The 16,282-nt window shown below is 44.4% G+C and overlaps 1 protein-coding gene across 3 annotated transcripts in view; it reads left to right on the top strand.

Annotated features, from left to right (window-relative positions):
- GAK (cyclin G associated kinase) overlaps positions 1-10,090 on the top strand; it is a 74,794-nt gene extending 64,704 nt beyond the window's left edge. For all 3 annotated transcript variants that reach the window (XM_081893782.1, XM_081893781.1, XM_081893780.1), the window contains 5 exons: positions 1,027-1,146; positions 2,248-2,487; positions 2,944-3,092; positions 5,089-5,265; positions 9,329-10,090. In XM_081893782.1, the coding sequence (XP_081749908.1) occupies positions 1,027-1,146; positions 2,248-2,487; positions 2,944-3,092; positions 5,089-5,265; positions 9,329-9,430 (788 nt within the window). In that variant the 3' untranslated portion in view covers positions 9,431-10,090. The remainder of the gene's footprint in view (positions 1-1,026; positions 1,147-2,247; positions 2,488-2,943; positions 3,093-5,088; positions 5,266-9,328) is intronic.
- Positions 10,091-16,282: the final 6,192 nt, after the last annotated feature.

The following is a 16,282-nucleotide window of genomic DNA, read 5'->3' as shown; positions in this document are numbered from 1 at the left end:
ACACAAAGCCCATTACATAGAGTAGCAGGGGCTGTCAGACAGGAGTCTCTCCCAGCTCACACTGCAAGGCAGATTATTATTATTATTATTATTATTATTATTATTATTATTACTGTTATTTATTCAATTTACAGTATATTCCCCCCCTTTATCAAATGTTCCCAAGGCGGTATACAACGTTAAAACCACATTGCAGAACATCAGTGATAGAAATGTAATATAAGCATAATAAAAAGCATACTGACAGACAGCCTAATAACTGTGGTTAGCAATGCAGCTGTCCCTGCCTTATTCCTTCTAAAGCATTAACTGAATGCTGACAGCGTACACAAGGCACAGCCTAGCATGCTTTTTTAGCAGTCATATTCACCTGGGACTGGAACAATATAAAAGGAGATTGTTTCAGGTGAGTGTGTGATTCGATGTAAAAAGTTACAGATAGGTAGCCATGTTGGTCTGCCATAGTCAAAACAAAAAAAATTCCTTCCAGTAGCACCTTAAAGACCAACTAAGTTAGTTCTTGGTATGAGCTTTCGTGTGCATGCACACTTCTTCAGATATACTTCTGTGTATATGAAGAAGTGTGCATGCACACGAAAGCTCATACCAAGAACTAACTTAGTTGGTCTTTAAGGTGCTACTGGAAGGAATTTTTTTTGTTTTGTCGATGTAAAAAGCACACAGATAACAATTAACACCAAAATGTAAACTTTCTTGATAAAGATTAGAGCAGGCAAGATCAAAATTCACAAGCCCCTCTGCATTGTTAAACAAAAAGTCATATGTATGTATGTATGTATGTATGTATGTATGTATGTATCTATGTATATACACACATATACATATACATATGCATATACATATACATATACAGATCATAGCATTCGAAAGTGTTAGTCGTAAGGAATGAACAGAAGCATATTTCATCCATTGATTGAGAAGAATGCTGAATAGTGTGGCATAGCAGTATTTGCAGCCACCCATGTGATATTTTGCAGAGCGTAACAATTGTGTCTTATTACATAGGCCCGGCTTTTACGTCAGGAGGACCCACAAACGCCACTTCAGGCCTTTCATTCAGTCAAGCAAAATCACAGAACTTTGACCCTTTTGCTGACCTTGCTAACCTGAGAACCGGCCTTCCAGGTAAGTGTTTAAGTGACCAGTAAAAGGAAGAAAATAGTTCCAGTAGAGTGTGTTTATCCTGTACATTCAGAGTGGAGAGTGTAGTTAAAATGCTGCAGCGGGTCTGTAAAATAAAAATGTAGTCATTTTGCTACAAGAGTCCTTGCTTACTTTGTTTGGTGTTTGGTTTTTGTTCAGTTTACGTGGGCACCTCTGCAGGATACCCCTCTGTGCTGTGGGGCTTTCCCTCTCATTGCTCCTCAAACCAGCCATTCAGAGAACGTGTTCAGATCTGAGTGTTAGCTGTCACGTTTGGTGCTTGTAGGCTTTTTGTTCAAGGCCACCAAAGCTCTTGAAACTTCTGAAGTTTTTAGTTCGTGCCGTTTTTAAAGGTAAAGGTAAAAGGACCCCTGACCATTAGGTCCAGTTGTGACTGACTCCGGGGTTGCGGTGCGCACCTCGCTTTATTGGCCAAGGGAGCCGGCGTGCAGCTTCCGGGTCATGTGGCCAGCATGACAAAGCCGCTTCTGTCGAACCAGAGCAGCGAACAGAAACGCCGTTTACCTTCCCGCCAGAGTGGTACCTATTTATCTACTTGCACTTTGACATGCTTTCGAACTGCTAGGTTGGCAAGAGCAGGGACCGAGCAATGGGGGCTCACCCTGTCGCAGGGATTCAAACCGCCGACCTTCTGATCGGCAAGTCCTATTCTCTGTGGTTTAACCCACAGCGCCACCCGTGAATCTGAGAGATCTAGGCAGAAAGCTGAAACCAAGCAGCATCATGCCATAAGATTTGCATCCTGGCATCTGAATTTGGTTGCTTGTAAAGAAGTTATGACTATCTTTGGGAAGTAATGCTGGGGAGCGGGGATCCATTCAGGAACCACTACATGACTAGCTGCAAGGCAAGGTTGGGGAACTTGTGGCCTTCCAAATATTGTTGGGCTTCAGTTCCCACGGTCAATGCTGAGGGATGATGGGAGTTGTAGTCCCACGTTGCGAGGACCACAGGCTCCCCATCCTTGCCACAGAAGATGCTGGCATGCTTGTTTTCATAGGTTTAAACCAAATGGAATATCTTTTAAAATTAAAATGTAAAACCCTGGTCCTTGCTTTCCAGGGGCTTCCAGTGGCGGATTCTCAACCGGCAGTTTTGCTCCAAAGTCCGCTCCCTCTCAGAAAGCAGGGAACCAATGGCAGGCAAGCAAAACGCAACCTGCTGGCACATCCTGGCAACCCCAAGCACAGCCAAAGGCGCCAGAACAAGCTAAGCCGAGCGCGCAGCCGAAAGCCAACTACACTGTGAATTTCAGTGTCATTGGAGGACGAGAAGAGAGAGGCATCAGGGCACCTGGTTTTGGTATGTTCCTCTACCCGATGATGATTATTTTTTGCATATATTAGTTGCTTGGCATACAAGAGTCTCCAAGTGACATACAAAAATCTGAAGTGTGGCACAGTGCATGACAACAGAAGCCATACAATAGCCTAGATAGCAAACCCAAATTAAACAGCAGCAAAAATATACCATCAGTGCGCAGCAAAATCATCATAATCCATGATACACCTTGGAGAAAAGATAATTTTTTTAATCTATTTTTTTATCGCTGCATTGGTCTGTAAAGCCCCTTTGCAGAAGATTACATTTGCTTCTGAGTAACAGTGTGATCCCACACTTTCCCAGGTGATAGGGTTTGGATGAAATTTAAGCATGATGTATGTGGCTTCTTGTACATATATATGATTTAAGACTTTTTACTTCTGTGTCACTTAACCAGTGAACTGGGAGCCTAATCCTTTTTATCTCATTTGCTAGGACAAAAACCCAAAGTTTCAGAAAACGATTTTGAGGATCTTTTGTCGAATCAAGGGTTTGCAGCCAAAACCGACAGAAAAGGACCAAAGACCATTGCTGAGATGAGAAAGCAAGAAATGTCTAAAGATATGGACCCTCTGAAACTAAAGGTTGGCTGTTCTTATACCGAATAGTTCTCATCCTTCAACTTCTGGTGTTTGGAAAAGCAGCGGTGTGCCATCTAAGTGGGGGAAGTTGAAGCATAAATGTGGAGGAGGGCAGTCCCTAGATGATACATGGCTGTTGGTTGATAGGGGAAATTGGGGGGGGCAGGCCCTCTCAGAAGCCCCTAGCCCATGATAAAAATAAAAAATGAGGATCTGTGAAAACAAGAGTGGGGGTGTTTATATAATTAGCTGACCAGAGAAGTTTCGGTCTAGCCTTGTGCCATCAGAACTGGCATACTTTTTATTAATATTTGTGAAAATTGTAAATTCTTTAATGCAACAAAATACATTAACACGTAACCATAATAATAATAATAATAATAATAATAAAATGTGCCTTTTACCAAGTCATGCATTTGACTTGCCTAGTTTTGCAGCTGTAAGCCAAGTGTGCATGTCACGTTTTGGTCTGGTGCGCATAAAAGCGAGTTGCAAAGTTTATCAAATGCCAAGTGGCTAAAACCTGTGGCCTCTTTTGAGCTTGGGATGCAAAACAAATGAGCCTCCTGGATTCGGCCCTAAGTGGGGCTGTGGCTGACTGGCAGAGCACACATGCTTAGCTTTCAGAAGGTCCCTGGCATCTCCCGTTAAAAAGAGCTTTTTAAAAGGTCTTTAAAAGACCTTAAGGTGCGAAAGACACTTTACAGTGGGAGAGAGAGCATCTGTACTGGACCTGGTGAAGCAGTGGTCTGGAGGCATATCACTCAGCTTGAGAAGTTCTGAGTTTTCCACAACTTGGGTTTGAGTTTGATGCAACAAGCAAGATGATACAGAGCGGGGATGTACATGCATGCATCTTCTATCTCCTGTGCTTTAGGGAGTAGTAGGACTGATAGAAGATGCATGCATGTACATACACACATAATTTCACCCCCATACACACCCAGAGCTGCTGCTAGAGAGAGCTTCTTCATTTGTGCTTTATTGAGGGTTTTCTTTAGGGGAAGGGACAGAAAATTACCATATTTTTCGCTCCATAAGACACACTTTTCCCCTCCTAAAAAGTAAGGGGAAATGTGTGTGTGTCTTATGGAGCGAATGCAGGGGGGAGGCAGGCAGGAAAAGCCCCCAAGAGCCGCACACAAGCTCCTCGGCTCTTGCGGGCTTTTCCCAGGAGGAAGAAGGGACTGACACGGCCAGTCAGTCCCTTCTCCCTCCTCGTAGAAAAGTCCACAGGAGCCACGCGCTCCTTAAAGGGTGTGCGGCTCCTGTGGGCTTTTGCGGGGGTATTGCCATAGCCGCGTGCAACCCCTCTGGCCGGGAGAGGCTGCACGCGGCTAAAGAGGAAGCCGAGACAGTGAACGGGATGGATCCCGCTTGCTGTCTTGGCTTCTTTGCTCTTTGGGGCTGAGGGGCGGGGAACCCGGGCTTCCCCCGGCAGCCCCAGAAGCTCTGGGAGAAGCGGATTTTTTTTTCTTGATTTCCCCCTCTAAAAACTAGGTGCGCCTTATGGTCCGGTGCGGCTTATGGAGCAAAAAATACAGTTTGTGGCTGCATTCCTTTGCATGAATAGATCTCTCTCTTCTGTTGGAAGTGAACAGGTAGAGGAGTTTGGGATTGCCTGTTTGAGCCAAAGACCTGTACCTCTTGTTCATTTCATTTCACTTTTAATTTGTTCACTGCCTTTCTATATTTTACTATACGCCAGGCAGTTTGCAACAAAGATCACACACCTTATAACAATCTGATGCGATACAGAAATGTCATACTAAGAACATAACTTTAAACGATTTATATCAGATAAAGTAGTATTCAGTAATCCATTAGAATACTGTGGTACACAATAAAATTAAATATCATCAGGTAATATAAACTGAAATTCACTCTTAACTGTTAAAATAAATAATTTCTAAACTAGAATCAAATCAAAATAACAGCAAGTCACCGTGCATAAAATAACACAATACATGTGTTTGAACTTCTCTCTCTCTCTCTCTAGATTCTAGATTGGATTGATGGAAAAGAGAGGAATATAAGAGCTTTATTATCTACTCTTCACACTGTGCTTTGGGAAGGCGAGACCAAATGGAAGCAGGTCGGCATGGCTGACCTGGTTACCCCAGATCAAGTCAAGAAATACTATAGGAAGGCAGTGCTTGTCGTACATCCAGATAAGGTACGTGCTTCTGGCAGATTTGACAAACTGCTAGTGCCACATTACTGCTATATTCCTAAGGGTCAATTCCAGGTGCTGGGTGCTCCCTGCTCAAGCTGTGTAGCTCAGTTGCCTAGAGCGTGGTGCTGATAATGCCAAGGTCGCAGGTTCGATCCCCATAAGGGACAGCTGCATATTCCTTCAGTGCAGGGGGTTGGACGAGATGATCCTCAGCGTCCCTTCCAACTCTTATGATTCTGTGAACCACTAGGTAGGTACTTCCTACCTAGAACAGCTCAACCAGAGCCCGTAGGAGGCATTGCAGAGGTCCAAAGAAATACAAAGAGAGCCAGTGTGGTGTAGTGGTTAAGAGTGGTAGACTCGTAATCTGGGGAACCGGGTTCGCGTCTCCGCTCCTCCACATGCAGCTGCTGGGTGACCTTGGGCCAGTCACACTTCTCTGAAGTCTCTCAGCCCCACTCACCTCACAGAGTGTTTGTTGTGGGGGAGGAAGGGAAAGGAGAATGTTAGCCGCTTTGAGACTCCTTAGGGTAGTGATAAAGCAGGATACCAAATCCAAACTCCTCCTCCTCCTCTTCTTCTTCTACACAATGGAACATACAGCACAGCAAACGTGTCAGGCCTTGAGCCAGTTATGGGTCTTAGAACTGGTGGCCAGAGGGATGCTAAATATGCTGCTGTTGCCATCTCTTAGCCAGAGCAGGGAACTGCAGGGAGATGGGCCATACCAGCAAGGAAGGCTCTGAGCTTGAGTAAGCTTCCCTCCAACTCCTACAAGGGTATCCGGATTACCTGCTTTCTGCTTGTGGAATGCTGCCCTCATGGAGCCTCATATGGCACCATAATTTCCGGTACTTGCCTGCAGATGCCAGACAAAAACATTTCCTTTCTGCCAGGCGTTTTGGCTTATAATTATCTGTGACTCCCTTCAGTGGGTGGGATGTTTTGATCCTGCCTTTTTAAAAATATGAATGATTTTTAGATTTTTCTCTGATTTGATTTATACCAGTTTGAACATGTATTGTTTGTCGTTGTAAGTCATTTTGAGGGACTTTGTGCTAATAAGTTTAATAAATAGCAGCAACAATAGCTTCCTTAAATGCTGTGCTCTAATAATGAGCATTTAGCAAGTGCAGTCTTTCTAGGAATTGCTTTTACCTTCTTTCTTTTTTTTTGGCACTGTCCATATCTGTTTCCTGTTCTCTGTAAGCAGCATAGAGGTTTCATTTACCTCTCTGCAGTTTATGAAAAGTGGTATGTAACATTTTTAAAAAATAAATAAACAAACTCAGAAATAGGAATTGGCCTCTGTGTGTGTAGCTTGTAACACACGTGAGGCGGCCTTTGCACAGCGTCTGTTATAGCTGGGCACATTTCCTGAATCCGCTCTGTGGCAGCACACTCAGCAGCTTACAGAAGCTTTGTAGATAAGCCCCTAACTTTGTTCCCCAACTGTTGTTGGACTACAAATCCCATCATCCTTAACTAGCAGGACCAGTGATCCCAAGGATGTTGGGAGTTGCAGTCCAGCAACAGCTGGGATGTCACAGAATTCCGCTCAGTATTGAACCAGAGCAGATTCCAATGTATAGTGAGCAAAGTAAAAACTTAAACACGTTGCAGGATTCCCAAAAATAGACCAGAGGCAATTGTATTTCATCCAGCAAAGCTTTACTGCTGCTGAAGTCAAATCAGCATAATAGCCACAAATCCAATACATTCAGGATTGGCACTGTCCATAAAAAATCCAGTTGCAGCAGACTTAACTTAAACTTACAATAGCGTATAAGACTAAACCTTATATAGCATGCTATGTACAGAACACCACACCAGAAGGTAAAGAGATAGAAAGAGAAAGGGAAACCCAGGCTCCTTCTGGCCTTTCTTTTATAGTCAGCATGACCTTGTCAGAAGAGATAGGAGAACCAGTTAAAGCCAGCTGTGCTCGGCTTCTCTGAAGGAATAACCCAAACATCAGAAACCTTCTGCTTGTTTCTTTCACACAGAGAAGCTTCCAGAACCCTCTTGGGTTAAGTAGAATAGGAAAGATCTCTACACAGCAGCAGTGACGTAGCGTGGGGGGTGCAGGGGGGCCCGGCCGCACTGGGCGCAACATCTGGGGGTTAGGGTTAGGGGGCGCAAATCCACGGGTTAGGGGGCGCAAATTACTTGCCTTGCCCCGGGTGCTGACAACCCACGCTACACCACTGCACAGCAGATCAATACTTTCTACACTAAGAAATGCAAACTGACATGGGAAGCCAAGTTTGAGAAACTAAACATTACCAGCCTGCAAATAAATAAATATAAGCCTGCAAGGGGGCTTGTAGCAGCAGCTGGCTACATTCCTATGCTGGATTTAGAGGAGATTCCCCTCCTCCTGGCAGCCTGGCTTCTTGTTGTGCCGGGCACAAGAGAAGGACTGGAGAGCTCTGTTCCTCCTCCGCCAGCCTGCCTTGGAACTGCATGGCATTTCTGGTTGCCTATGGCGACAGTGCGAGTGCTTAAACATGAGGCTGGCATATTGTCTACACAGCATCTCTATCTCATAGCGAGCAACAGCTTGAGCTGGTTAGATAAGGTGTGTTATTGTTTCCCCCTGTAATGTTGTTGTTGTTGTTTATTGAGTTTATATACTGCCCTGTAAGGGAGGCGGGTGGCGCTGTGGGTTAAACCACAGAGCCTAGGACTTGCCAATCAGAAGGTCGGCGGTTCGAATCCACACGACGGGGTGAGCTCCCGTTGCTCGGTCCCTGTTCCTGTCCATCTAGCAGTTCGAAAGCATGTCAAAGTGCAAGTAGATAAATAGGTACCACTCTGGCGGGAAGGTAAACAGCTTTTCCGTGCACTGCTCTGGTTCGCCAGAAGCGGCTTAGTCATGCTGACCACAGAACCCGGAAGCTATATGCCAGCTCCCTTGGCCAGTAAAGCGAGATGAGCACCGCAACCCCAGAGTCGGCCACGACTGGACCTAATGGTTAGGGGTCCCTTTACTTTTATACTGCCCTGTACCCGGAGGTCTCAGGGCAGTTCGCAGAAAAAAATCACAACTTATATAATCAGAATAAAAACAACAACCCAATAACTACCCCCCCCCCCGCAAAGGAGCCACATTTTAAAAGGGCATAGGATGTCAAACAGATCAACCCAAGGCCTGGTTTAAAAGGAACGTTTTTGCCTGGCGCCTAAAGGTGCATAATGAAGGCACCAGATGAACTTCCCTGGGGAGAGCATTCCACAGACAGGGAGCCACCGCAGAGAAGGCCTCTTCTCGTGTTGCCACACTCCGGACCTCTCAAGGAGGGAGGCACACGAAGGAGGGCCTCAGGGTCCAGGTAGGTTCATATGGGAAGAGGCGGTCCTTGAGGGAGGTATTGTGGTCCTGAGCTGTTCAAGGCTTTATAGGTCAAAACCAGCACTTTGAATTGGGCCTGGAAACTAATTGGTAGCCAGTGCAGTGGGAACAGGATGGGTGTAATATGCTCAAACCATCTTGCTCCGATGAGCAACCTGGCCACTGAATTCTGCACCAGCTGAAGTTTCCGAACTGTCTTCTGAGGCAGCCCTTTTCTGGCGGGTGGGGTGGGGTCTGCTTTCTTTTGCTGCAGCTGTTACAGGCAACTGTCCCTTGACTCGACTCTCAAGAATGTTCAGTTGGAGGTGGAAGGATTACATGGAGCCCTCCTGTTGGGATAGCTCACTCTGTAGCTCATTCTTTTGGTTGTGGGTTCTAGCCCCATGTTGGACTACAAAAGATTCCTGCCTTACAGGGGGTTGGACTAAATGACCCCCACGGTCCCTTCTTACTCTACAATTTCATGACTCTTTGATTCTAAGCCTAGCTAATGATGCAGAAGAGGCAGGCAAGGTGTTTTGCTATCTTCCATGCCAAGACTTCTGACCAGACACTCCCAAGTCCGGGAAGGGGCGGTCTGTTCGTACATTTGCATCCTGGCTGCAGAATTCCTGTGTTGGCAGCAACACAGGATTCTTGGTCAGCTCATGTTTGGAGTGAAATCACCCACGTTTCTTGTAACTCCTGCTCTGTTTTGCTTCCTTGCAGGCCACAGGGCAACCTTACGAACAATACGCCAAAATGATCTTCATGGAACTGAGCGACGCGTGGTCAGAATTTGAAAACCAAGGATCAAAATCACTTTTCTAAGATGCTCCCTTTTTGAAAAGCGGGGGTGGATTTCAAAATGTATTTGCAGCAAAAACCGAATCTTCTGAGTGCTGTTATAGTGTCGCCTCCTTGGATCGAGGAGGGGAGGGGGGCAGGGAACGCTTCCCGGTTCTTGCACACTTTGAATCTATACACTCTCACAAACGGGGTGTGTCTTGTAGGACACAGCGCACAGATGGCACTTTGGGTCCATCGACACTCGGAAAGTGGTGCCCTGAGAGTGGAAAGTTCCAAGCCATCTGAGAGAGGGTTTGAACACACGTGTCATTTTAATGATGGCGGCTAGTGTGGACAAGATTTTCTGTGGGAGGCATCATCCATTTCAAATCCCTTTTGTGTGTGTGTGTGTGTGTTTTGTGTTCCCTTCATTTGAGGAAACACCCAACCTCGATTTGCATTTCTCTTCCCCCCTCTATGTAGCCTTTATGATTTGTCTTGCTTGTTATTTTGTTTTTGTTTTCCCCTTTTTAAATTTACATGTTTGCCTTATTCAAAGTGCTTTAGTTTACCTTATCAGCTGTGAGTTTGCTCAGCATCTCTTTTCTGGTTTCTTGTGCGAGGTGTACATTTTTCTTTGGTATTTCATGTAATCATTCCAGTAATCATTCTGTAAATAATTAAAACATTTTTTTCTGACAACACCTGCGTTCCTTACACTGCATCAACAGTAGCTTAGCCAAAACGGTCGCATTGGTTGGGAAGAAAAGACATGAATGAATCTTTGATGTGTTTGTGGTCCCCCCCCCAAAAAAAATATATATGTAAAGATGGAAGCAGAGTTTGGCTTTAATTTAAGGATTGCATGGTCTTGTCTTATTTATTATGATCTCCTTTGAGACAAGACTGTTTAAATATTTATTCCAAAATGTTTGTTTGAAATTATATATATTTGCATTGTCTTCTGCTCTCCTTGATGGTATATGTGCCTTCTGTTGGCATAATTGAATTGTTAAGTTGGTAGGTTGATGAATATGCTGAGACTTGAAATGTGAGCCCAGTGGTTTCCTTTTTTTTGCTTTTGATAGGCTGAACAGAATATGTGTTGCATCATGTAGCTGTATTGGAAAGGTGTGTGTGCACTTTTAGCCAACCAGGGACAACTTCCCCTCACGTGTTTGAAAGCCTGTTGATTCTGGAAGTTCATGCGTGTGGATCAAACAACAGGATGATGATCTATGTACTGTCTTGAAGCCTTGACATATCCCTGAATATACCGGCTAGTTCTATGGTAAAGGAAAATACGCTGTTTTCCCGGTGATTGGTCTCACCTATAAAATGAAGAATTGAGCACAATATTCTCTGCTGAGCATCAAGACCAGCTCTGTATTCAATCAGCAATATGGTGTCTAGGTTGTGGTGGCATCTTTTCAATATACCGTGTAGCTTTCAGATGGATTCCACTTTTAAATCTGTCTGCAAGCCATCAAGGTTTATTCAGTCTGGTTCTGCCACAGAGAATAATTCCGGCATTGTTATGGAGTAGTGCTTTTTCTGGCAAGCAGCTTTCTGATCAAAGTTGGTACAAAGTTAGACCTTTTCTTCTATCCTTCCACCCACGCTGCAGGAAACAGAGACCAGCAAGATTACTTGCTAATTCTATAGTATACTCAGTCAGCGCTGCTCTATTCTGTAGAGAGTGGACTTAGAGGAGGCAGGGAAGAAATGTACTTTGGGATGCAACCTGAGCGATCAAACTCAGTCACGCAATGTGGCTGTCAGCCTGGGGAAGATGCCCAAGCCCAAAGAGATAATCTTGAAGCAGAGAATGTGTATGAGTTACAACTTTTTGAAAAGTATTTCCTTTTTTCCCCCTCAGGTGCGAAACTGCACGTATTTTTTCCTTGTGCTTTATAAGGCCATGGAAAGGCTGATCAAGTGTGTGGCCATTTCTTGGCTATCTCCAAAACAGTATGCGTAAGCAAAACTACTCTTTTATTGACTCATAGTTCACACCTACACACTTAGGTAGGCCTAAGTGAATCAAGCAGACGATTCAGCCTGTAACTGGTAGTTATACGTGATGTAGGTGTGAAAAATAAATGGGATTGTGCTTCACTTGGGGGCAGTGAGACACTGATTATCTGCTTTGTATGCACATCGTTGCTGAATAGGCTCTGAGCTTAGCTATGGGCCTGTCTATTACATGCAGCTGAACCAACATGGGAGTTGTGGAAGACAGGCTACAGTAAGCTGCTGGGGTGGAGGGAGAGAGTAGGCCCAGTAGAAGATTCCTTGCAACTTCAGTTTTGTGGCCCTTCATTGTTTAAGCACCCCTCAACAGAGTTTCTGTTCTTAACCTTGATCAAACCAAAATTTTATCTTGGGAGGTGTTTGAAACCACACTTCCTAGATTCAGTCCACAGAGTTGCTAACACAGCTTTTGGATATAAACCTGTATCTTGAGTCATGCAATTTCTGAAGAAACTGAGCAGCAGAATTGGTCACGTGGCGGAGACATCATTAAGAATGGGGCAGAAAAGTTGTACATCGATGGTGGCCCAGCCCTTTACGTTAGCAGTGGCGTCAGCAACAAGGAGAAAACATGCCAATATCTTACACTTATCCAATTTGGCAGAACAAATTCAGAGGGCACCACAGCTCATGTCACACTCCACTTTTCCCAGTTAGATAGATGCCCTTCTGTTTCTGCTTTCGCGAGAGACTTCTGCTTTGGGTGATTGGACTGCAGAACAGCATTTCAGCTGTCATATTTGGATGTGCCTGGTGTCCAAACCGCAGTCTCCCTGTCTTCTCTGCTGTGGACAGGGCATAAGTCTTGTGTGCAGTCAGCATCGCATACGGATGTGCTTTTTAATGTGTTCCTTGTGTCTGGTGCTTTGTGATCAATCCACCTCAGTAGTCTCTAAGCGGCTACATTCACTCAAGAGGCTGGTTCCTTCGATAATGACTCCAGTTATGGACACAGACTTCAAGCCTGTCGTATGGGACCAGCGTCTATTTTTTTTTTTTTTATTGTCTTCTGTTTGTCTCTCTCAGAATGATGGGAGAAGGGGTGTGTTTGTGCATGCGTGAACGAGACTTTTTAATAAACACAGGTCTGTCGTTGAAAAGGCAGCCCTGTGCTAGGTTCCTCCCCATCTGTAATCAGGAGCAAAATGATTTCCTCTTGTCTTTCTGTGTGTTTTCTCACCAGCCAATGATGTGGGAGAGAGAAGTACACAGTGTGATGTCAAAATATTGGCAAGTTTCTAACAACACAATATTAGGAACTTGATGCTTCCGGTTTCGATGGCCGGTCCTTCTTCAAAGAGGGACTTCCATGTTACTCCTTCCCATCTTGGTTCCTCTCAAAGGAAAAACAGTTATGGTGACACTTGCGTGAACCATCTTAAAGTAAGGACAGAACTTCCAGGATATTTTTAGGATGATCTCAACAACAGTGAGGACTACAGATTTTTCTCCACCACCTGCCCCTGCTCCAGTCTCAGCCCTGAACTCAGAACTCTGCGGAACGTTTTAGAAGCAGTTGATATTCTCCCCCGCCCCAGCGCTTTTATAAATGTTATAGAATGGGTGTGTTTTGTAAGAGTTCCACAGCAGTTCAGAGTTTCGTGGCTGCGTGAAAGGAGCATAGATCATGCCACTTGGGTGAGGGAGAACACATTTCTCGTTTAAAGGAAAATCCATTGTTTGAGATGCTGCAGCTCCAGTGTATTGCTTTATTTTGATAAAGTGTTTGGGCTGCTAGACCAGATTTGAAGAGTTGTTTTGCAACTTTGGTGGTGGGTGGAAATATATAGTGCAATCTGCATTGAGCACTTGGGGAAGAAGTACTTTAAATGAGATGAATATTGCTCTGTCTGTGTTAATGGTTCTTTTACAAAGCAATGTGAGATGAAAGGCAGGTCCTAAGATGTCTGCAGTCTGAATTTCAGTAGTAAGAGAGGCATTAGGAGAATGGAGAAAGGGAAGGGTAATAAGTGGGAGTACAGTCTTTAATTTTGAAAGAAGACACACTCCAGTTTTGAAGGCTATTTGGCTCTGGTATATTATTGTAACATGGTATAAAAATAAAATATGCTTTGAAACAATGGGCGAGGAGTGAAATTTTCAGTTTTAAGTTTTAAGCAGTTTTATACTTCTCTGGCTATTTTATTTTAAGGCTGCCTATATTGTGGTAAAATACAAATCTATTTAAATGTTACCAACTGGTGTAAAGGATGTTTATTTTAAACAACCCCAGTGTTACAAGGGATGGAAGAAAGGTGGATTTTCTATAAGGGAGTTAGAAGTGGAGGTGTGCATCTGCGCTTAAGTACCCCCAGTGTCAACAGACCGTTTTCGGATGCTTGGCGTGCCTACAGGGTCTTCCCTGTAGCCAGAAGCAGTTCTGAACTTCTAGGCTACGTTAATGCCTCTTTGAATTAAGAGCCAGTTGTTGCAACTCCTCCCTGTTGTCTAAAGGAAAGTTCATTTCTAATATGGCTACTGAGGACCCTTGATGCAGCAGTCGAGACTCTCACTCGCTCCTATGATTTCTGTGGGATGTACGTGCTGTGGGTACTGTATGTGTTTGGAGGTCACAGCTTAGCATAAGACATTGCCATGACACCAAGACTCTTGGTCCATCTTGTCCAGTGTTGTCTACTCTGGTACCACCTCCCCTGGGGTTGTTCCATCACCTGCTCCCTGACTCTTTCTTAACTGGATTGAACGTTAGACCTCCTGCATGCCAAACCTGTGGTTTACCGCTGAGCTACGGTTTCCCTGCCCATTGCCTGAATCGCAGTCACTGCGGCCTAGCAAGTCAGCTCCAGCTGTACAAGAATAGGTTTCTCACCGTGGACTCGCGGAGATCAGTGGGGCTCTGGGCAATCTGTGAAATGGGCGGATTGGGTGTGAGAAACCACACTTTCTCTACAAGTCATGGGAGGAACATAGAATTGTAGCGTTCGAAGGCAACCCATGGAGCATCTAGTCCAGGCATGGGCAAACTCCGACCCTCCAGATGTTTGGGACTACAATTCCCACTATCCCTAGCTAACAGGACCAGTGGTCAAGGATGATGTGAATTGTAGTCCCAAACATCTGGAGGGTTGGAGTTTGCCTATGCCTGATCTAGTCCGACCCCCTGCAATGCTGGTCCATGCAGCTGTCCCATACAGGGCTTGAACCTGCAACCTTGGCGTTATCTGTGCCTCGCTCTAACCAGCTGAGTTATCCAGGCTCTCCATGTCAAGTGTTCAGTGAAGACTGCTATGCTTTTCTCTCCCAGCGGCAGTGTGGCATCAAAAGGAATCGCTCAGACCACAAAGCCCCAAAATGGTACTTCAGACTATAATGTTAATGCCTGATATCTCTAGCTTTTTGTCTGATTTCAGAGGTGCTCCCCCCTCCCTTTTTAAATCCATTTCTTCCTAAGGTCCTTTTGGATTAAGAAAGGGGAAGGGGGAGAGAAAGAGTCCTTAAAGCCTCTTGTATTTATATATGGCTTGACCAATCCAGAGCCCCTCTCCTGCTACCTGCACTTCTCTATTCCCCCTGCCTGAAGAAGGCTGTAGAGCATTGGTTCCCCATTAGCTAAGAACGGCAGACCCCTTTCTCCCCAAAAGCCAAGCTAGGGAATCCCTACTTTTGAAACCGTTGATAGCTCTTTGGTAGTTTTTGTTATGTGAATGGTGCCACGGACCACCTGGGTGGATTACGTTGACTCTCTGGGCTCCATGGACCACCAAGTAGGAACCGCTGCTGTAGAACATACAAACATGTAGATCTGGGTAACTCCACTTAGGGCCACCGCAGGCTGAAGGTCCTGCTACAAGCACTGGAATGATTGGCACAGTTAGACACCCTGTAATTCCTTTTTTTTCTTTTTAGCTACTCCACTAAGCAATCCGAAGCAAAAGATGAATAAATCACTTTTCCTTGGGTTGATTTTTGCTATGATTTTGTGGCTTTGAAGTGAATTCTTTGGAATATCTGGAGTGGCCACCTGCCACTTAGTATTGCTTCGTTGACCCAGTGCAGTAAGTGCAAAATATTACGCAATGGGTATAAAATGCTTTTTAAGATCAACTATATTAAGGCAATAAAAAAGGGATCTATTACACTTGTTTGGGGAGGGGTGGGGGGGCGCCTGATTTCAGTATACTTGATTTCTCGTTTTTGGCTCTTATTTCCAAATGGCTCTTGTGTTTCAGAATCAAACTTCACATTATTAATGCAACTGTTTTTATGAAGGATGCATGTATTTAAACTTTTTTTTTTTAAAAAAAAAATCAAAACAGGAGCATTGTAGACACTTTTGGCAATCTTATCTTTTGGTGAATGTACTGCACATTGTTTCATGAAACTGAGGAACAATGAATGAGGATTTTATTTACTCCATGACATGCCACCATTTCATGTCCTTGTCTTATAGGTAGTCTGTCTGTCTTGGTTTTTTTGGGGGGGGTGGAGGGTTGGAGTTCGTAAGCGGATGGGCAAAGGGAAACCTAAATCTTATTTTTTCTCGCTTCATGGGAATTGTTATGTGCTGAGTAATTTTGGTAACAGTCAAATGAAAAAAAAATGTATAAATGTGTGTGTATATAAAATGAGCATTGTATGAGGTTGCACCTTGTAAACAATTGCAGATAATCTGTTCGAATGTTTGGCACATAATGTGCTCAATCAAAGTACTTTACTTTGAAATTATCATGATTCAATCATTAAAAAACAAAACAAAAGCAGAACAGTTTGGTAATGTGTGGTGTATGGATTATGGTGGGTGAACACACTGCCCTGTTTTGTTTTGCTTTAAACTGTGTACATAAATTGATCTATGAAACACAGCTGTGTTGAACTGACTCAAGGCCCAAGACCTCTTGC

This window comes from Podarcis melisellensis (assembly GCF_964234715.1).
Source record: "Podarcis melisellensis genome assembly, chromosome: 17".
NCBI lineage: Eukaryota > Metazoa > Chordata > Lepidosauria > Squamata > Lacertidae > Podarcis > Podarcis melisellensis.
The sequence above is the reverse complement of the archived record's forward strand: the minus strand, read 5'-3'. Positions and strand labels throughout refer to the sequence as shown.